Here is a 22,127-nt window from a genome sequence, read left to right on the forward strand (position 1 = left end):
CCCCACTGTACATTAATAGCTTTAGGTTGGTTGTTTTTAAGCTCAACTTTCCATCAAGGATGTTGTCTCTCCGATCATCACTCTCTCTCGCTTGGGCAAGGGACATTTAAGGTACACTCGGATATGGTGATGTAAAACGGCATTAAGGTCTGAGTGTTTAGGGCCGAGGGCTGTCTACTTTGAGTTTGGACTGCAGCCCAAGTCCCAAGCAAGATGGCTGCAGAGTCACCTGACAGGTCAAACGTTATTAAGATGGCTGACACACACCAAATAGATCATGACAGTAAAGTAAAACAGTCACGTGGCTGACGATAGTCAGAGTTCATCTTATAATGACATACATATCAAATGATAAAACAATGACTTGTCAGTGTGGACTTTGAATTGAATGCACATCTGGCAGTCCTAAGAGTGATAATTACTTTCTTTTTTAATGATAAGGCTAGACAATTTATTTATTATATTTATTACCAGCTCATTATCAAATGTATTCAAGAGTATTTTCACATTGCCACAGAATCTGCATTGCCAACAGCACACTTTCCTATTTTCTGTTCTATCATCTGACTTACAGTGCCTTGCAAAAGTATTCATCCCCCTTGGCGTTTTTCCTACTTTGTTGCATTACAACCTGTAATTTAAATGGATTTTTATTTGGATTTCATGTAATGGACATACACAAAATAGTCAAAATTGGTGAAGTGAAATGAAAAAATAACCAGTTTCAAAAAATTCTAAACAATAAATAACGGAAAAGTGGTGCGTGCATATGTATTCACCCCATTTGCTATGAAGCCCCTAAATAAGATCTGGTGCAACCAATTACCTTCAGAAGTCACATAATTAGTTAAATAAAATCCACCTGTGTGCAATCTAAGTGTCACATGATCTGTCACATGATCTCAGTATATATACAGCTGTTCTGAAAGGCCCCAGAGTCTGCAACACCACTAAGCAAGGGGCACCACCAAGCAAGCGGCACCATGAAGACCAAGGAGCTCTCCAAACAGGTCAGGGACAAAGTTGTGGAGAAGTACAGATCAGGGTTGGGTTATAAAAAAATATCCGAAACGTTGAACATCCCACGGACCACCATTAAATCCATTATAAAAAAATGGAAAGAATATGGCACCACAACAAACCTGCCAAGAGCGACCCGCCCACCAAAACTCAAGGACCAGGCAAGGAGGGCATTAATCAGAGAGGCAACAAAGAGACTAAAGATAACCCTGAAGGAGCTGCAAAGCTCCACAGCGGAGATTGGAGTATCTGTCCATAGGACCACTTTAAGCCGTACACGCCACAGAGCTGGGCTTTACGGAAGAGTGGCCAGAAAAAAAGCCATTGCTTATTGAAAAAAATAAGCAAACATGTTTGGTGTTCGCCAAAAGGCATGTGGGAGACTCCCCAAACATATGGAAGAAGGTACTCTGGTCAGATGAGATTGCTTTTTGGCCATCAAGGAAAACACTATGTCTGGCGCAAACCCAACACCTCTCATCACCCCGAGAACACCATCCCCACAGTGAAGCATGGTGGTGTCAGCATCATGCTGTGGGGATGTTTTTCATCGGCAGGGACTGGGAAACTGGTCAGAATTTAATGAATAATGGATGGAGCTAAATACATGGAAATTCTTGAGGGAAACCTGTTTCAGTCTTCCAGAGATTTGAGACTGGGACGGAGGTTCACCTTCCAGCAGGACAATGACCCTAAGCATACTGCTAAAGTAACACTCAAGTGGTTTAAGGGGAAACATTTAAATATCTTGGAATAGTCAAAGCCCAGACCTCAATCCAATTGAGAATCTGTGGTATGACTTAAAGATTGCTGTACACTATCGGAACCCATCCAACTTGAAGGAGCTGGAGCAGTTTTGCCTTGAAGAATGGGCAAAAATCACAGTGGCTAGATGTGCCAAGCTTATAGAGACATACCCCAAGATACTTGCAGCTGTAATTGCTGCAAAAGGTGGCTCTACAAAGTATTGACTTTGGGGGGATGAATAGTTATGCACGCTCAGGTTTTCTGTTAAAAAAAAATCTTATTTCTTGTTTGTTTCACAAGAAAAAATATTTTGCATCTTCAAAGTGGTAGGCATGTTGTGTAAATCAAATGATACAAACCCCCCAAAATCAAATTTAATTCCAGGTTGTAAGGTAACAAAATAGGAAAAATTCCAAGGGGGGTGAATACTTTCGCAAGCCACTGTAGTTATTGAACAGCATCAACATTCAGGCGTTCCTACCCCTCTGGGTACAGTTGAGTATCATTTGAATATCAGCTACTGGACGTTATGTCGTGCCTGTAGTGGGATGAGTACTCAGTTAGCCTTGTCATTGATATGATGATCTCTCTAGCTCCATATTGATATGTATCAGATCTGTAACAAATCGCAACATTAATGAATTAAAAAGAGAATTAAGTGTGTGGCTGTTGATGATGATTCGTCAAGAATCACATATGATCTAGGTTTTAATTAAAAGGCCCCATTCTCTTGAGCGTCCAGTGTTTCTCACCTCCCTCTGGAGAACAATGATATCTCTGAGAGATATGAAAAAAAATGAGAAGGTCGCAACATGTTACATTTTTATTAAGTAGCTCTCATGCTAGAAAAGGTTGGAGACCTCTGCATTAGACAGTTTAATAGTCACATGTACAGGGGCGCAGGTGTATTTACAAGGTACAGTGAAAGTCTTGAACGAGCTCCAACAATGCAAGACAAATAAAACAAGAAAGATATAATCAAGGATGTCCGGGTGGGAAGGTTGAAGCTATTGGCCAGTCTTACAGTTTTTGCCATGATGTTCCTATACTGCCCCCATCTAAATGATGGAAATGGGGAAAACAGGCCATGGCTCGGGTGGCTGGGATCCCTGATGATCTTCTTAGACTTTCTGTGACACCTGGTGTTGTAGGTGTCCTGGAGGGCAGGCAGTGTGCACCCAATGGTATGTTCGGCTGAGCGTACCACCCTCTTTAGCGCCTTGCGGTTCACGGCGGTGGTGTAGCCATACCAGGCTGTGATGCAGCCCGACAGAATGCTCTCGATGGTGCTCCTGTAGAACACTGTGAGGGCCCTCGGGGACAGGCCAAATTTCTTCAGCATCCTGAGGTTGAAGAGTCGCTGTCATGCCTTCTTCGCCACGGTGTCCTTATGATTTGACCATTTCAGCACGTCGGAGATATATAAGCCGAGGAACTTGAAGTTTTTGACCATCTCCACAGCGGCCCCGTTGATGTGGATGGGTTCCTCCTGAAGTCCACAATCAGCTCCTTTGTTTTGTTGATGTTGAGGTTGTTTACCTGGCACCACGCCATCAGAGTGCCTACCTCCTCCCTGTAGGCCATCTCGTTGTTGTTGGCATTTAGGACTACTACTATCGTCAGCGAACTTGATGATAGAGTTGGAACTGTGTGAGGCCGTCAGGAAGTCCAGGACCAAGTTGCATAGGGAAACGTTCAGTCCCAGGGCCGTGAGCTTTGTGGTGAGCTTAGAGGGCACTATGGTATTGAAGGCCAAGCTAGAGTCGATGAACAGCATCCTCACATATACATTCCTTTTGTCCAGGTGGGTGAGGGTAGTGTGCAGTGCAATGGAGATTGCGTCGGCCATGGATCTGTCAGGGCGGTAGGCGAATTGTAGCCCCAAACCCATGAGAAGAGAGAGAGATGGAGAGAGAGAGGTTCGGACAGAGATAGATGTAGACAGGCATTGAAGGGGTGGCTAAGCACTAGGGGGACCCCTCGCTTTCGTGGTCCCTCTTTTCCCTAAACACTGATCCTCGTGACCTGTTGCTCTGCCAGTGCCCAACACCCTGGAGACACAACACAATTCTCGCTCACACCACATCTTTCGCAACTGATGTTTGTGCCTGTCGCCATGGTAATCCTGAATCAACAAGCACCATGGAGATAGAATATCTAGGGTGAGATTTCCTGTGTGTGTTTGTGCTCATGATGTTTATGCTTTTGCAGTCTGTAGATAACAAGTCATGACACTCTAAGAATATTGATGTTACGTGGAGGGAGAACAAACTTTAACTGAATAACTCAGTATGTCCATTAATGATCAATGCTGTGTATAGTCAAACCCATGAGAAGAGTGAGAGATGGAGGGAGAGAGAGATAGGTTCAGACAGAGAGATATGTAGACAGGCATTGAAGCGGGCGGCTCAGCCCTAGGCACCCCTCGCTCTTGTCGTCCCTCTTGTCCGTATACACTTCTTGTCCCTATACATCCTCATGGCATGTTGCTCTGCCAGTGTCCAACACCCTGGAGATACAAGACACAACTCTATGCTCGCTCGAACCACATCCTTCGCAACTGATGTTTGTCTCTGTCGCCATGGTAATCATGTATCAGCAAGCACCATGGAGATAGGATACCTGGGGTGAGATTTCCTATGTGAGTGTGTGTGGTCATGATGTTCATGCTTTTGCGGTCTGTAGACACAAGGTCCTGACAAGAATATTGATGTAATATTTCTATAAATTGTATTCTGACTATCTTTACAAACTTCCTCAGAAGGTGAATATACAGTACCAGTCAAAAGTGTGGACACAATTACTCATTCCAGGGTTTTTCTTTATTTGTATTATTTTGTACATTGTAGAATAACAGTGAAGACATCACAACTATGAAATAACACATATGGAATCATGTAGTAACCAAGAAAGTGTTAAACAATTCAAACTATATTTTATATTTGAGATTCTTCAAATAGCCACCCTTTGCCTTGATGACAGCTTTGCACAATCTTTTTAAACTGAATATCACATTTACATAAGTATTCAAACCCTTTACTCAGTACTTTGTTGAAGCACCTTTGGCTGCAATTACAGCATCGACTCTTCTTGGGTATGACGCTACAAGCTTGGCACACCTGTTTTTGCTTCGTCATTATGTATTATTGTGTGTGGATTGATGAGAAATAAAATGATTTAATCAATTTTAGAATAAAATTGGGAAAAAGTCAAGGGGTCTGAATACTTTCCGAATGCACTGTAGAAATGCAGACAGAGATGACATTTGACATTTGGAGGTTTCGGTGTAAGACTGAGAAGACATGGTATAAACAGGTCTGCCGCTCATGACATCGGCTCATGATACCTGCTCATGGCACCTGCTCATTTACATTACATTTACATTTACGTCATTTAGCAGACGCTCTTATCCAGAGCGACTTGCTCATGATACCTGCTAAAGTAAAACTGGAGATAGGTGTGTGAAACTGACCACCTGACCTGACAAGAGCTAGCTAACAATAACTACAGATACAGGGCAGAGAGATGGCAATTCCCACTCGGCTGCCCCAATACTGTAGTTTCCGTCTCTCATTTCGGTATGTCACAAGACTGTATGATTCTGTCACAGAATAGATTCTCACCCAGATGCAAATGTGCTGTTCACCTTTTTAGCAACTGACTGTGGAAAAGTGATCAGAAACCTCCCTTAGTATGTACATGTGAAATCTGATAATGATTCTGTTTGTTTGCTGTGTGTGTGTTTTCTGTGTGTTTTTAAGTTGTGTTTAGGAAAGCTTTAACTCTGTGTTTCTGTGAGGTACAGCCCAAACAGCAGGGCATGTTTGCAGGAGGAGTGAAGTTCTGTTTGAACCCTTTTCACTCATGGGAATTGGCCTATATGGATATTAAAAGTATATGCATAAGCATGGTAGAAATTTAAAGGGAACAGTTTGGAGATTATGGAGAAATTATTACACCAAAGTTGAGGACACAACAGTTCAGCTGACACCAGACTGACACCAGACTAAATCCAAACATTACACTGTTCATCACATTTGTTGTTAACGAAATCTGAAAATACTTTGGATACATTCAGTAACATGATAGAAATATTACTGGACAATCTGAGTTAGGTGCAAGTTGCAACATAAGACTAAGAAATGACAAGGGTTTGAGTGAGAGGACTAACTGTGTGCACAGTTCCTAAGTAATTTCAATGTACTTTTATGACTCAAAGAAGAGTCTTCAACATAAGGTGCTTTTTTGTAGCTCTCCTAGCTGTTCCGTTGAGGAACTAGAGCAAGCTCACTTGTAGTTGTTTTGTTTGGAACACAAAACTGCATCCCCGCCATCACACAATTGCTGTTGTTGATTACGCAATCCAAAAATGGCGCATTTTAAATCGCAATATGGGTCAGGTGGTCATTTGAAAGCTTGTTCTGTTACCAACATGACTACCTAAGATATAAAATAAGATCTTACAATGTCAGGCTTTCACAAGTCAATTCAGAGAAATAGATCGTCATTTTGGTGCGCATACCCACTGGGCACACACTGGTTTAATCAACGTGGTTTCCACGTTATTTCAATGAAATTATGTTGAACCAATGTGAAATAGACCTTGAATTGACATCTGTGCCCAGCGGGTATATTCAAGTGCATGATGTATTCAGGTGAGTGTTCCGTGGCAAATGTTCTTCACAATAGACAAACATAGGCTCCTTCTGTTCAGAACAACCCAGGGTATGACATAATGTAATCTTGCAACCCTATCAGTCCCGAGACCCCAGCAAAAATCGGCTTTTCATTCATCTGACTTTCATTTACCTGTATATCCAGCCCTTATATTTAGCCTCACATTTAAGTGTTTTACTATTTATTTTCAGGACAACCAGGGCTACAAGTATAACACAACACTATTTGACATAAACAGTTGCATTCATGAGTTTTATTGACAAATGTAAATTTTAAAAAATACGGTCAGCCAAAGCAAAAACCTGATAAAAATGAATTTACAGTGGGGAAAAAAAGTATTTAGTCAGCCACCAATTGTGCAAGTTCTCCCACTTAAAAAGATGAGAGAGGCCTGTAATTTTCATCATAGGAACACGTCAACTATGACAGACAAATTGAGAAAAAAAAATCCAGAAAATCACATTGTAGGATTTCTAATTATGGTGGAAAATAAGTATTTGGTCACCTACAAACAAGCCAGATTTCTCTCTCTCACAGACCTGTAACTTCTTCTTTAAGAGGCTCCTCTGTCCTCCACTCGTTACCTGTATTAATGGCACCTGTTTGAACTTGTTATCAGTATTAAAGACACCTGTCCACATCCTCAAACAGTCACACTCCAAACTCCACTATGGCCAAGACCAAAGAGCTGTCAAAGGACACCAGAAACAAAATTGTAGACCTGCACCAGGCTGGGAAGACTGAATCTGCAATAGGTAAGCAGCTTGGTTTGAAGAAATCAACTGTGGGAGCAATTATTAGGAAATGGAAGACATACAAGACCACTGATAATCTCCCTCGATCTGGGGCTCCACACAAGATCTCACCCCGTGGGGTCAAAATGATCACAAGAACGGTGAGCAAAAATCCCAGAACCACACGGGCGGACCTAGTGAATGACCTGCAGAGAGCTGGGACCAAAGTAACAAAGCCTACCATCAGTAACACACTACGCCGCCAGGGACTCAAATCCTGCAGTGCCAGACGTGTCCCCCTGCTTAAGCCAGTACATGTCCAGGCCCGTCTGAAGTTTGCTAGAGTGCATTTGGATGATCCAGAAGAGGATTGGGAGAATGTCATATGGTCAAATGAAACCAAAATATAACTTTTTGGTAAAAACTCAACTCGTCGTGTTTGGAGGACAAAGAATGCTGAGTTGCATCCAAAGAACATCATACCTACTGTGAAGCATGGGGGTGGAAACATCATGCTTTGGGGCTGTTTTTCTGCAAAGGGACCAGGACGACTGATCCGTGTAAAGGAAAGAATGAATGGGGCCATGTATCGTGAGATTTTGAGTGAAAACCTCCTTCCATCAGCAAGGGCATTGAAGATTAAATGTGGCTGGGTCTTTCAGCATGACAATGATCCCAAACACACCGCCCGGGCAATGAAGGAGTGGCTTCGTAAGAAGCATTTCAAGGTCCTGGAGTGGCCTAGCCAGTCTCCAGATCTCAACCCCATAGAAAATCTTTGGAGGGAGTTGAAAGTCTGTGTTGCCCAGCAACAGCCCCAAAACATCACTGCTCTAGAGGAGATCTGCATGGAGGAATGGGCCAAAATACCAGCAACAGTGTGTGAAAACCTTGTGAAGACTTACAGAAAACGTTTGACCTGTGTCATTGCCAACAAAGGGTATATAACAAAGTATTGAGAAACTTTTGTTATTGACCAAATACTTATTTTCCACCATAATTTGCAAATAAATCCATAAAAAATCCTACAATGTGATTTTCAGGATTTTTTTTCCTCATTTTGTCTGTCATAGTTGACGTGTACCTATGATGAAAATTACAGGCCTCTCTAATCTTTTTAAGTGAGAGAACCTGCACAATTGGTGGCTGACTAAATACTTTTTTCCCCCACTGTATATGAATGCTGTAAGTACAGAAATGTTTTGCTTAGTGGGAAATGAACATCCAGCTAGTCAGTAATAACTGTTTGGAGTTTGTTACAGCAACTATGTGAACTTATTGCAGTATTATAGACACTATGTCCTGGGATTTCCTATGATCTTCTATGTTGAAGAACCCCTTATCTTTTAACGACTGAAGTGTAGCTTGTGAGCGTCATTGAGCAAACCATGTTACAAGTGCGTGTTTGTGACAGTCTCAGCTTTTTAATAGTTTGCAGCTCAAAACATTCTGACTGTACAGATGTTTTTGTAAAAAGACCCGGTCCCTGGGCCCCTTTGGGATCCGCCATTGTCTCACAAGCACCGCTCTAGGTCAGCCCCCTTTAATCACACAGACCAATGGTACAACCCAGAAGTCTGTAGCTCAAACACACAATGTTTAAACGGGGTTAGAAGTCCTAAATCACACTGGCGAGACAGTGGGACTAATTTAACTTGTGTGACATCAAAGCAGTATGACATCGTTTTGGCTTGCTTGTATGACATCAAAGCGGTATTTATTATAATCCTCAATGTCTCATCTTTCAAAATACATTGAGTCCTCTTAATTTACAACATTTCCCTCACTCAGAAAACAAAAAATGTGCTACATTTTCCCAAGTAGCGGGAGGGATGGGGGCAACTTCTTGTTGCGTGCAGTGCTCAACTTCAGAACGGCTGTCAGTCAAAACCCATACAGCGCTATGAAGCACAGAGCCTGAGCTCTGACGTCATTTACAGCATGTTACTGTACAGCCACTGCGTTCCAATTTAGGCACATAATCAGTGCCACAAATCTGACATTTTCAACCCATATAGGGATAGGAGTGTAAAGGGCTACGTGACATTGAGCGATGATATGACAGATAATTGGTAAATTATGTTGATCATTTATGTTTGTGTGTGCGTGCGAGTGCGCACATGCGTGTGTGTATGTATATGTGTGTGTGGTCTTACGCCAGTGTAACAAAACACTGTGAAACAAAACCATACTGAGCCCTGAGGTTACCCACATGAAAGAATACTATAGTATACTATGGTGTAAATACTGTAGTATTCACTGTAGTGTTTTTGCAGACTTTGTCCTGCAGGTAGACAGATAGTTCAGCGCTTCTGCTCTTTTCTATGACCTGTAGGAAACACAATACATTTGCACAAATGTCTAAAAACCTGTTTTCACTTTGTCATTATGGGGTAATGTGTGTAGATTGAAGGGGTCTGAATACTTTGAATGTAGGTTTCTCACTTATGGGTGGCACAAATTGGGATATGGCGGAGGGAACTGGGCAGAGTATATGCACATTAAATACTGTAGTATATACTATAGTAATCACTGTAGTGTTTTTAAAAAAACATTACTGTAGTATTCACTGTAGTTAGTGTTTTTGTGGTCTGTAGAATACTTAAGTAATAAGGCTCAAGGGGGTGTGGTATATGGCCAATATACTGTACCACGGCTAAGGGCTGTTCTAATGCACGACGCAACGTTGGAGTGCCTGGATACAGCCCTTAGCTGTGGTTTACTGGCCATATACCACAAATTCCCGAAGTGCCTTATTGCTATTATAAACTGGTTAGCAACGTACTTAGGTCTGATATACCACGGCTTTCAGCCAATAAGCATTCAGGGCTCGAACCACCCAGTTTATAATGTAGTATTTACCATAGTATTCCACAGTACTATATACTACTAAATGATATAATAATAAGTTTTGAGAATGACATAAAAATTGGTCTTCACAAAGTTCGCTGTTTCAGTGTTATGAGATATTTTTGTCAGATGCTACTATGGTATACTGAAGTATAATTCCAAGCATTCCATAAGTGTCAAAGGCTTTTATTGACAATTACATTAAGTTTATGCAAAGAGTCAATATTTGCAGTGTTGACCCTTCTTTTTCAAGACCTCTGCAATCCGCCCTGGCATGCTGTCAATTAACTTCTGGGCCACATCCTGACTGATGGCAGCCCATTCTTGCATAATCAGTGCTTGGAGTTTGTCAGAATGTGGGTTTTTGTTTGTCCACCCGCCTCTTGAGGATCGACCACAAGTTCTCAATGGGATTAAGGTCTGGGGAGTTTCCTGGCCATGGACCCAAAATGTCGATGTTTTGTTCCCCGAGCCACTTAGTTATCACTTTTACCTTATGGCAAGGTGCTCCATCATGCTGGAAAAGGCATTGGTCGTCACCAAACTGTTCTTGGAAGGTTGGGAGAAGTTGCTCTCGGAGGATGTGTTGGTACCATTCTTTATTCATGGCTGTGTTCATGGCTGTGTTCCCACACATGAATGGTCTCAGGATGCTTTACTGTTGGCATGACACAGGACTGATGGTAGCGCTCACCTTGTCTTCTCTGGACAAGGTGTTTTCCGGATGCCCCAAACAATCGGAAAGGGGATTCATCAGAGAGAATGACTTTACCCCAGTCCTCAGCAGTCCAATCCCTGTACCTTTTGCAGAATATCAGTCTGTCCCTGATGTTTTTTCCTGGAGAGAAGTGGCTTCTTTGCTGCCCTTCTTGACACCAGGCCATCCTCCAAAAGTCTTCGCCTCACTGTGCGTGCAGATGCACTCACACCTGCCTGCTGCCATTCCTGAGCAAGCTCTGCACTGGTGGTGCCCCGATCCCGCAGCTGAATCAAATTTAGGAGACGGTCCTGGCGCTTGCTGGACTTTCTTAGGCGCCCTGACGCCTTCTTCACAACAATTGAACCTCTCTCCTTGAAGTTCTTGATGATCCGATAAATGGTTGATTTAGGTGCAATCTTACTAGCAGCAATATCCTTGACTGTGAAGCCCTTTTTGTGCAAAGCAATGATGAAGGCACGTGTTTCCTTGCAGGTAACCATGGTTAATAGAGGAAGAACAATGATTTCAAGCACCACCCTCCTTTTAAATTATTATTATTAATATTATTTTAAAGCTTCCAGTCTGTTATTCTAACTCAATCAGCATAACAGAGTGATCTCCAGCCTTGGCCTCGTCAACACTCTCACCTGTGTTAACGAGAGAATCACTGACATGATGGCAGCTGGTCCTTTTGTGGCAGGGCTGAAATGCAGTGAAAATGTTTTTTTGGGATTAAGTTCATTTTCATGGCAAAGAGGGACTTTGCAATTAATTGCAATTCATCTGATCACTCTTCAAGACATTCTTGAGTATAAGCAAATTTACATCATCAAAACTGAGGCAGCAGACTTTGTGAAAATTAGTATTTGTGTCATTCTCAAAACTTTTGACCACGACTGTGAGGGAAAAAAGTATTTGATCCCCTGCTGATTTTGTACGTTTGCCCACTGACAAATAAATGATCAGTCTATCATTTTAATGGTAGGTTTATTTGAACAGTGAGAGACCGAATAACAACAAAATTAAACAGAAAAACACATGTCAAAAATGTTATAAATTGATTTGCATTTTAATGAGGGAAATAAGTATTTGACCCCCTCTCAATCAGAAACATTTCTGGCTCCCAGGTGTCTTTTATACAGGTAACGAGCTGAGATTAGGAGCCCACTCTTAAAGGTAGTGCTCCTAATCTCAGCTTGTTACCTGTATAAAAGACACGTCCATGTATGCACGCACGACTGTAAGTCGCTTTGGATAAAAGCGTCTGCTAAATGGCATATTATTATTTTATTTTTAGAAGCAATCAATCAATCAGATTCCAAACTCTCCACCATGGCCAAGACCAAAGAGCTCTCCAAGGATGTCAGGGACAAGATTGTAGACCTACAAGGCTGGAATGGGCTACAAGACCATCGCCAAGCAGCTTGGTGAGAAGGTGACAACAGTTGGTGCGATTATTCGCAAATGGAAGAAACACAAAATAACTGTCTCCCTCGGCCTGGGGCTCCATGCAAGATTTCACCTCGTGGAGTTGCAATGATCATGAGAACGGTGAGGAATCAGCCCAGAACTACATGGGAGGATATTGTCAATGATCTCAAGGCAGCTGGGACCATAGTCACCAAGAAAACAAATTGGTAACACACTACGCCGTGAAGGACTGAAATCCTGCAGCGCCCGCAAGGTCCCCCTGCTCAAGAAAGCACATATACATGCCCGTCTGAAGTTTGCCAATGAACATCTGAATGATTCAGAGGAGAACTGGGTGAAAGTGTTGTGGTCAGATGAGACCAAAATGGAGCTCTTTGGCATCAACTCAACTCGCTGTGTTTGGAGGAGGAGGAATGCTGCCTAGAACACCATCCCCAACGTCAAATGTGGAGGTGGAAACATTATGCTTTGGGGGTGTTTTTCTGCTAAGGGGACAGGACAACTTCACCGCATCAAAGGGACGATGGACGGAGCCATGTACCGTCAAATCTTGGGTGAGAACTTCCTTCCCTCAGCCAGGGAATTGAAAATGGGTCATGGATGGGTATTCCAGCATGACAATGACCCAAAACACATGGCCAAGGCAACAAAGGAGTGGCTCAAGAAGAAGCACATTAAGGTCCTGGAGTGGCCTAGCCAGTCTCCAGACCTTAATCCCATAGAAAATCTGTGGAGGGAGCTGAAGGTTTGAGTTGCCAAACGTCAGCCTCGAAACCTTAATGACTTGGAGAAGATCTGCAAAGAGGAGTGGGACAAAATGCCTCCTGAGATGTGTGCAAACCTGGTGACCAACTACAAGAAACGACTGACCTCTGTGATTGCCAACAAGGGTTTTGCCACCAAGTACTAAGTCATGTTTTGCAGAGGGGTCAAATACTTATTTCCCTCATTAAAATGCAAATCAATTTATAACACTTTTGACATGCGTTTTTCTGGATTTTTTTGTTGTTATTCTGTCTCTCACTGTTCAAATAAACCTACCATTAAAATGATAGACTGATCATTTCTTTGTCAGTGGGCAAACGTACAAAATCAGCAATGGATCAAATACTTTTTTCCCTCACTGTATATGTATTGCAATGTGTTGAGAGCTTAAATATAGGCTTATACAGGTGTATGACAAAGAGAACATACATTACTATTTCAATTCATAGGTTGCACCTCCGTCACTGAGTCGCGTCATGCCATTGTTATGAACGTTCTCAACCGGCGGCGCAATAGTGGTGCCCTAAAGTTGTGATAAGCCCAGTCATTCTGGACGGAGACTGTTTAGTCTAAATTACACTATAGTGCCTGGAAATACGATTACATTGCTAAAGTAGTCAAATGTTTAGTAGGAAACAACTTTGCCAGCATTATCATGTCGTCAAATTTACTTTAGACCAGGGGTGTCAAACTCATTTTAGCTCAGGGGCCACATGGAGGAAAATCTATCCCCAAGTGGGCCGGACCGGAAAAATCATGGTATATATAACTTAAAAACAACAACTTCAGATTGTTTTCTTTGTTTTAATACGATCAACATACAACATAAAGCTGGAGCCTGAGGACAGTGTGTCCAAAATAGTACAAGCACAACATCACTATTAATCATAAAACACGTCAAGTTTATTTGAAAATTCTGAAGAAAAAGAACACACAAACACACAATGCCTCAGTGATTAACAGAACTGTTTCACAGATCACAGAACTATATCAGGGTGTCATTTCTCAGGCAGAAATGTAGATAAAAATAATGAAATCCTGTTCCCCAAACAAGTGCAAGAACCACAGAGTCAAGAATAGGTTAAATATATGAATAAAATAAAATCAATTAAAAACAATAGCACATCAACATAAAAACATATAAACATAAAGCTGGAGCCTGAGGACAGTGTCCAAAAGCACAACATCACTATTAATCATAAAACACCTCAAGTTATTTGAAAGTTCTGAGGACAAAGAACACACAAACACACAATGCCTCAGTGATTCACAGAAGTATATCACAGATCACAGAACTATATCAGGGTGTCATTTCTCAGGCAGAAATGTAGATAAAAATAATGAAATCCTGTTCCCCAAACAAGTGCAAGAACCACAGAGTCAAGAATAGGTTAAATATACAAATAAAATAAAAACAATTAAAAACAATAGCACATCAACATAAAAACATATAAACATAAAGCTGGAACCTGAGGACAGGGTCCAAAAGCACAACATCACTATTAATCATAAAACACCTCAAGTTATTTGAAAGTTTTATTATTATTATTATATTATTATTATTATTATTTTTTTTTTTTATCATCTCGCGGGCCGGATTAAACCCGTTTGCGGGCCTGATCCAGCCCGCGGGCCGGACGTTTGACACCCCTGCTTTAGACAGATGGCAATGTTGTCATTAGCTAGAAAAGTTTGTCAAAAATAGCTAGCAATGCTAACGTTAGCTAGCTAAAAACTATGGTGACATCAAAATGATGACAAAAGTTTTTCCTACCAATTATTTGACTCCTTATGAATGGCATTGTATTACCAAGCCACTGTAATGCACTTTTGATGAAATCTTCATAGGCGCTCATTGACGATGCATTGAGTAGATTGCTCAGTTGGGCATCAGTACAAAACAAACGTTCAAAACAATATTGTGACAAAACATGCAACCTATGAATAGGAGTACTCAGGTAATGTTAGTCCTGGATAAATATTAGTATGCCAGAGCTGCAGTAAGGTCACCACTGATCCCATCTCTGTCAGTTACTATGGAGTTATAGACTAGAAGAACTAGGTACTGGTTTCAGAAGTATTTCCCAAGACAACTATTCAATAGTGTTAAGAAGTATTAGGTTCCAATACTTTATAAGTAGAAATGTAACCTGTTTTATATGAAAAGCAACATCATTATATAAGATTTCTTATGATGGATTGTTGAAATAAAATAATTACAGGGGGAACATCTAAATGGCTTGACCTGCGTTGTTCTGGTACCGGTTCCGACTGACAGTTTTGCTTATAAATCGATCTGTGGACACCGTAAATCGAAATGGCTTGCATTGAGAGGTAGCCCTGATTCTCACGGACAAATGAGTATATAATCTACCGCCTGTGTGAAGTAGGATGTGAAATCTGACACCACTTGAAGCTGGGATGTCCCTCCTACTATTCCATTCACTCTACCATCAATTCCTGACTGAGCCCTATGTCACAGCCACTGATAAAGCACATACCTGCAATCCTTACACATACCTGCAATCCTTACAGAGCAGCAGGAGAGAGGGATTTCTAGCACATTCAGAGATTGATTTATAGCAATATTAATATGAGATGAAAGGCGAGTTCCTAACGAGTTCAGGAAGCCAAGCTCGAGCTCTGTGTGACTTTCACAGCGGCAGGGGAAATACTTTTTGATCAAGAGAGACCTTTAGAAAATGTGCACATTTTCTCTAACACTAAACTTACAAATATGTATTTTATAGTTCTAAGGAGGGTGAAATCTTATAGTTAGTCGTTTTATAATTTGATTATACTACATTTAGAAATCATATAAGTCATTTCAAGCCTTATTCATAGAGTTTTGTTGAATTGGAAATACATATAACATATTTGTATCATATTTATACTAAATAATTACTTTTGGGGATTACGCAGATTACATTTTAGATTACATTTAGTTACATTTAACTGGTTTTAAATCCCACTGGGCACAGACGTCATTCAACGTCTATTCCACGTTGGTTCAACATCATTTAATTGAAATGATGTGGAAACAACGTTGATTCAACCAGTGTGTGCCATGTGGTGTGTTTCTCATGTCTGTAATACATTTGTTAACCCAAAATTGTGATGAAAATTCCAACTTTATTGCGAATACCAGTGGGAAATGAATTTGTTTCACCCATCTGTTTTGTTTGTCACCAGTTGGTCTTGTGTCTAGTACGTTGTGTGAAACTGACCACCTAACCTGACAAGAGCAAAGGGAAAATTGTAATGGAAACTTGATTGTGAATGCCAACTTTATTGCGAATGCCAGTGGGAAATGAATTTGTTTGACCCATCTGTTTTTGTATGTCATCAGTTGGTCTTGTGCCTAGTTAGGTGTGTGAAACTGACCACCTGACCTGACAAGAGCAATGCCTAGTTCTTTTCAGACATAGTGAAAAGTAACCTTTCTTCCATCCTGTTCTTTCAGTCTCTTTGATGAAGTCGAAATATGATAGTTTTCAAATTCATAGTAACAAAATGGCCGCCATGCTGTCACAGTGTCTCACAGACGGATTTCCTTAATACTAACCTCTCTCCCACCTTCTCCTCCTTCCCTCAGCTACAGTGAAGTCGCGTAGCTGCAGCCATGCCGGAGTGTTCCACGTGGAGGGAGAAGTTCGCTACTCATTGACCTTTGACCTGGCCAAGAAGCTGTGTGAGAGACTGGGTGCCACCATTGCCAGTGGGGAACAGGTCATCGAGGCACATGCCCGAGGCCTAGAGACCTGCAGGTGAGGTCACACCTCTCTTCATGACAAGAGAGCCTCCGCTTAGGAACCGCAGGATGTGCCTTATCAAAGGGTAAACAACGGCTGATTCAAAGGAAGGAGATCAGCAAGATGTTTCCCTGAGACTAATGGTCCTGTTCAAATATTCACACTAGCATACCTCTTAGAATCAAGCTATGTATTGAGCATGTGTTTGTGGTATGCTAGTATGGCCATTGAAACATACGTGTGAATCCCTTCTGTAAGTGTTTTTTAACAAGTTCATAGTAGGCTTATCATTCATTGAATGACCTCCTCTAAATCAAAAACAACCCTGCTGAAAGAAAAGCATAGACCAGCATATGATGGTGACTAGTGCTGGTTTTGCTGGTAATCAGCCTTCGTTGTATTTTGGACACTGGTATGCTGGTGACCAGATTATAGTAGTAGTTGATAAAATGTTTTAAAGTGTAGGCCATACTTTGCAGCTAAAAGCTGAATTGCAGTACACGGCACATACAAGTAAACAAATCTCAAAACACTTGAAAAGCAAAAACATCAATAAAAAATATGATTGACATGAGTAATACAGTAGGTCTGGACTATAAAGTTCTCAGTACGTTACTTCAAGCCTCCAACAGATGGAGCGACAGTCAATAGCACAACGTTTGAGCAGAGGGAGGTGCAGGTGATCAACAGGACGTCCGGGGGCAGGCAGGTAGCTCAAGGAGTCTCGCCGTCTGTGTCTTCTCTGTAGCGGTAGGACAATTGTAGAACGAGATGCAGTTTGTATTTTAGCTCCACATGCAGTCAGGATTCAGTCCACTCATAACTTTGGAGAAATGCTCTTGAGCAATGAATTCCTCACTGCCAACTTGCCACTGCATTGTAGTCCCCCTCTTGGATCAAGTAGACCATAGAAACATCCAAACGTAGGTTGATGTATTGAAATCAAAACAACAAGCAGCTAGCATTGTTAGCTAGCTATCTTGAAAAGCTGGTTTGCGATTTATTCTTGGGAAGGATTCTTTGATTTGTTTATCCAGACTAAATCTATACTCATTTGGCTATTCAAAAACAAAAATAACGTAAAATGATTCATACAAAAGACCCCATAAAATTATTAAATATTTACAAAATATACAGGAGCTCTCTGTCTAGGCTGCTAATATAGCGCCATGGCAACTGTACAACTTATGCTGGTGACGCTGATATGCTGATGACCAGCACAAACTGGTCACCAGAAAAACCAGCATAAAAGTGCTTAATTATTTAAGACAATACATTACATATCACAGGGCCTTACTTATCAGGCCTGCCAGTCACATTATTCTGGCTTGCAGAGTTACATTTAATTCATATTGGTATCCAGCCAGAGTGGGGATATTCAACAATTGGAACTGTTGTTCACCCACAATTGAAACAAAAAAATCCTAAAATCTAACTGCAATAGAGGATGCTGGAAAATGTGATAATGATGGGCGTGGTTTTGCCAGCTAGACCATGCTGGTCAGACCAGCTTGACCAGCTAGACCATGCTGGACCAGCTTGGTTACCAGCATCACCAGCTTAACCAGCTAGTTGGCCATCCTTACCAGCTAGATCATGCTGGTCAGACCAGCACTGGACCAGCTTGGAAGTTATGCGGGTCTATGCTGTTTGTTTGTTTTTTGCAGGGAAAATGGTAACGGTCATTTTATGATTACGGAGCCTTGTACCGTGTTCCTTATCTCAACTTAAACACTGCTAGTAGTATTGATTTACTTTGTCAATACAAATGATTGTTTAACTTCATTGACGTTTAATCTCCTATTTAGATCAAGTACAGAAAATAAAAAGTATTGTGTTATCTTGCTTCACCTCTACTTTAACTATATTATTTTTTACCTATATTTCACATACATCTTGAGTATTGCTGATGATTCTGTTGTGTAAGCTACAAACACTCTAAAGCTAATGGCTAATGTACTACAGTGGCTTGTGAAAGTATTCACCCCACATGGCATTTTTCCTATTCTGTTGCCATTCTGAGATCATCATATCAATGACAAGGCTAACTGAGTACTCATCCCACTACAGGCACGACATGATGTCCAGTAGCTGATATTCAAATGATACTCAACTGTACCCAGAGGGGTAGGAACGCCTGAATGTTGATGCTGTTCAATAACTACAGTGGCTTGCGAAAGTATTCACCCCCCTTGGAATGTTTCCTATTTTGTTACCTTACAACCTGGAATTAAAATGGATTTTGGGGGGGTTTGTATCATTTGATTTACACAACATGCCTACCACTTTGAAGATGCAAAATATTTTTTCTGTGAAAAAAACAAGAAATAAGACAAAAAAACTGAAAACTTGAGCGTACATAAATATCCCCCACCAATGTCAATACTTTGCAGAGCCACCTTTTGCAGCAATTACACATGCAAGTCTCTTGGGGTATGTCTCTATAGGCTTGGCACATCTAGCCACTTGGATTGTTGCCCATTCTTCAAGGCAAAACTGCTCCAGCTCCTTCAAGTTGGATGGGTTCTGCTGGTGTACAGCAATCTTTAAGTCATACCATAGATTCTCAATTGGATTGAGGTCTGGGCTTTGACTAGGCCATTCCAAGACGTTTAAATGTTTCCCCTTCAACCACTCAAGTGTTGCTTTAGCAGTATGCTTAGGGTCATTGTCCTGCTGGAAGGTGAACCTCCGTCCCAGTCTCAAATCTCTGGAAGACTGAAACAGGTTTCCCTCAAGAATTTCCATGTATTTAGCGCCATCCACCATTCCTTCAATTCTGACCAGTTTCCCAGTCCCTGCCGATGAAAAACATCCCCAAAGCATTATGCTACCAGCACCATGCTTCACTGTGGGGATGGTGTTCTCGGGGTGATGAGAGGTGTTGGGTTTGCGCCAGACATAGGGTTTTCCTTGATGGCCAAAAGCTAAATTTTAGTCTCATCTGACCAGAGTACCTTCTTCCATATGTTTGGGGAGTCTCCCACATGGCTTTTGGCAAACACCAAATGTGTTTGCTTATTTTTTTCTTCAAGCAATGGCTTTTTTTCTGGCCACTCTTCCATAAAGCCCAGCTCTTTGGAGTGTACGGCTTAAAGTGGTTCTATGGACAGATTCTCCAATCTCCGCTGTGGAGCTTTGCAGCTCCTTCAGGGTTATCTTTGGTCTCTTTGTTGCCTCTCTGATTAATGCCCTCCTTGCCTGGCCCTTGAGTTTTGGTGGGCGGCCCTCTCTTGGCAGGTTTCTTGTGGTGCCATATTCTTTCCATTTTTTTAATAATGGATTTAATGGTGCTCCGTGGGATGTTCAAAGTTCCAGATATTATTTTATATCCCAACCCTGATCTCTACTTCTCCACAACTTTGTCCCTGACCTGTTCGGAGAGCTTGGTGCCGCTTGCTTGGTGGTGCCCCTTGCTTAGTGGTGTTGCAGACTCTGGGGCCTTTGAGAACAGCTGTATATATACTGAGATCATGTGACAGATCATGTGACACTTAGATTGCACACAGGTGGACTTTATTTAACTAATTATGTGACTTCTGAAGGTAATTGGTTGCACCAGATCTTATTTAGGGGCTTCATAGCAAAGGGGGTGAATTCATATGCACGCACCACTTTTCCGTTATTAATTTTTTAGAATTTTTGGGAACAAGTTATTTTGGTAATTTCACTTCACCAATTTGGACTATTTTGTGTATGTCTGTTACATGAAATCCAAATAAAAATCTATTCAAATTACAGGTTGTAATGCAACAAAATATGAAAAACGCCAAGGGGGATGAATACTTTTGCAAGGCACTGTATGCCTTATTGCCTGCGTCCGTAATGGGTCCACGATCAAACGACCACCCCTCATCACTGTCAAGCGCTCCCTATAACACTTTAGCGAGCAGGCCTTTCTAATTTACCTGGCCCGGGTATCCTGGATGGATATTGACCTCATTCCGTCAGTAGAGGATGCCTGGTTGTTCTTTAAAAGTGCTTTCCTCTCAATCTTAAATAAGCATGCCCCATTCAAAAAATTCAGAACTAAGAACAGATATAGCCTCTGGTTCTCCTCAGACTTGACTGCCCTTGACCAGCACAAAAACATCCCGTGGCGTACTGCATTAGCATCGAACAGTCCCCGCGATATGCAACTTTTTAGGGAAGTCAGGGACCAATATACACAATCAGTTAGGAAAGCAAAGGCTAGCTTTTTCAAAAAGAAATTTGCATCCTGTAGCACTAACTCCAAAAAGTTTTGGGACACTGTAAAGTCCATGGAAAATAAGAGCACCTCCTCCCAACTGCCCACTGCACTGAGGCTAGGAAACACTGTCACCACCGATAAATCTACAATAATCGAGAATTTCAACAAGCATTTTGCTACGGCTACCACTACCCCGGCCACGAGCTCTGCACCCTCCACTTCAACTTGTCCATGACCACCCCCCCCCCCCCCCTTCTCCTTCACACAAATTCAGACAGCTGATGTTCTGAAAGAGCTAAAAAATCTGGACACCTACAAATCAGCTGGGCTAGACAATCTGGACCCTTTCTTTCTAAAATTAGCCGCCGAAATTGTTGCAACCCCTATTACTAGCCTGTTTAACCTCTCTTTCGTAACGTCTGAGATCCCCAGAGATTGGAAAGCTGCCGCAGTCATCCCCCTCTTCAAAGGGGGTGACACTCTAAATCCTAACTGTTATATATCTATATCCATCCTGCCCTGCCTTTCGAAAGTATTTGAAAACCAAGTTAACAAACAGATCACCGACCATTTCGAATCCCACCGTACCTTCTCCGCTATGCAATCCGGTTTCCGAGCTGGTCATGGGTGCACCTCAGCCACGCTCAAGGTCCTAAACGATATTATAAACACGATCGATAAAAGACAGTACTGCGCAGCTGTCTTCATCGACCTGGCCAAGGCTTTCGACTCTGTCAACCACCGCATTCTTATTGGCAGACTAAATAGCCTTGGTTTCTCTAATGACTGCCTCGCCTGGTTCACTAACTACTTCTCAGATAGAGTTCAATGTGTCAAATCGGAGGGCCTGTTGTCTGGACCTCTGGCCGTCTCTAGGGGCGTGCCACAGGGTTCAATTCTCGGGCCGACTCTATTCTCTGTGTATATCAATGATGTCGCTCTTGCTGCTGGTGACGCTCGGTTCCACCTCTATGCGAACGAAACCATTTTGTATACATCTGGCCCTTCATTGGACACTGTGTTAACAAACCTCCAGACGAGCTTCAATGCCATACAACACTCCTTCCGTAGCCTCCAACTGCTCTTAAACAGTAGTAAAACTAAATGCATGCTCTTCAACCGAACACTGCTTGCACCCGCCCACCCGACTAGAATCACTACTCTCGGCGGGTCTGACCTAGAGTATGTGGACAACTACAAATATCTAGGTGTCTGGTTAGACTGTAAACTCTCCTTCCAGACTCACATTAAGCATCTCC

The 22,127-nt window shown here is 41.9% G+C and overlaps 1 protein-coding gene across 1 annotated transcript in view; it reads left to right on the forward strand.

Moving 5' to 3' along the window:
* The window catches only part of LOC311137046 (uncharacterized protein), a gene marked incomplete at its 3' end in the record, with an annotated part of 50,147 nt that overhangs the window by 15,537 nt on the left and 12,483 nt on the right, over positions 1–22,127 (forward strand). The window contains exon 2 of the mRNA XM_084171356.1: positions 16,520–16,691. Coding sequence (XP_084027482.1) covers positions 16,520–16,691 — 172 coding nt within the window. The remainder of the gene's footprint in view (positions 1–16,519; positions 16,692–22,127) is intronic.

The sequence above is a fragment of the Coregonus lavaretus genome (assembly GCF_964263955.1).
Source record: "Coregonus lavaretus genome assembly, chromosome: 11".
Taxonomy (NCBI): Eukaryota; Metazoa; Chordata; class Actinopteri; order Salmoniformes; family Salmonidae; genus Coregonus; species Coregonus lavaretus.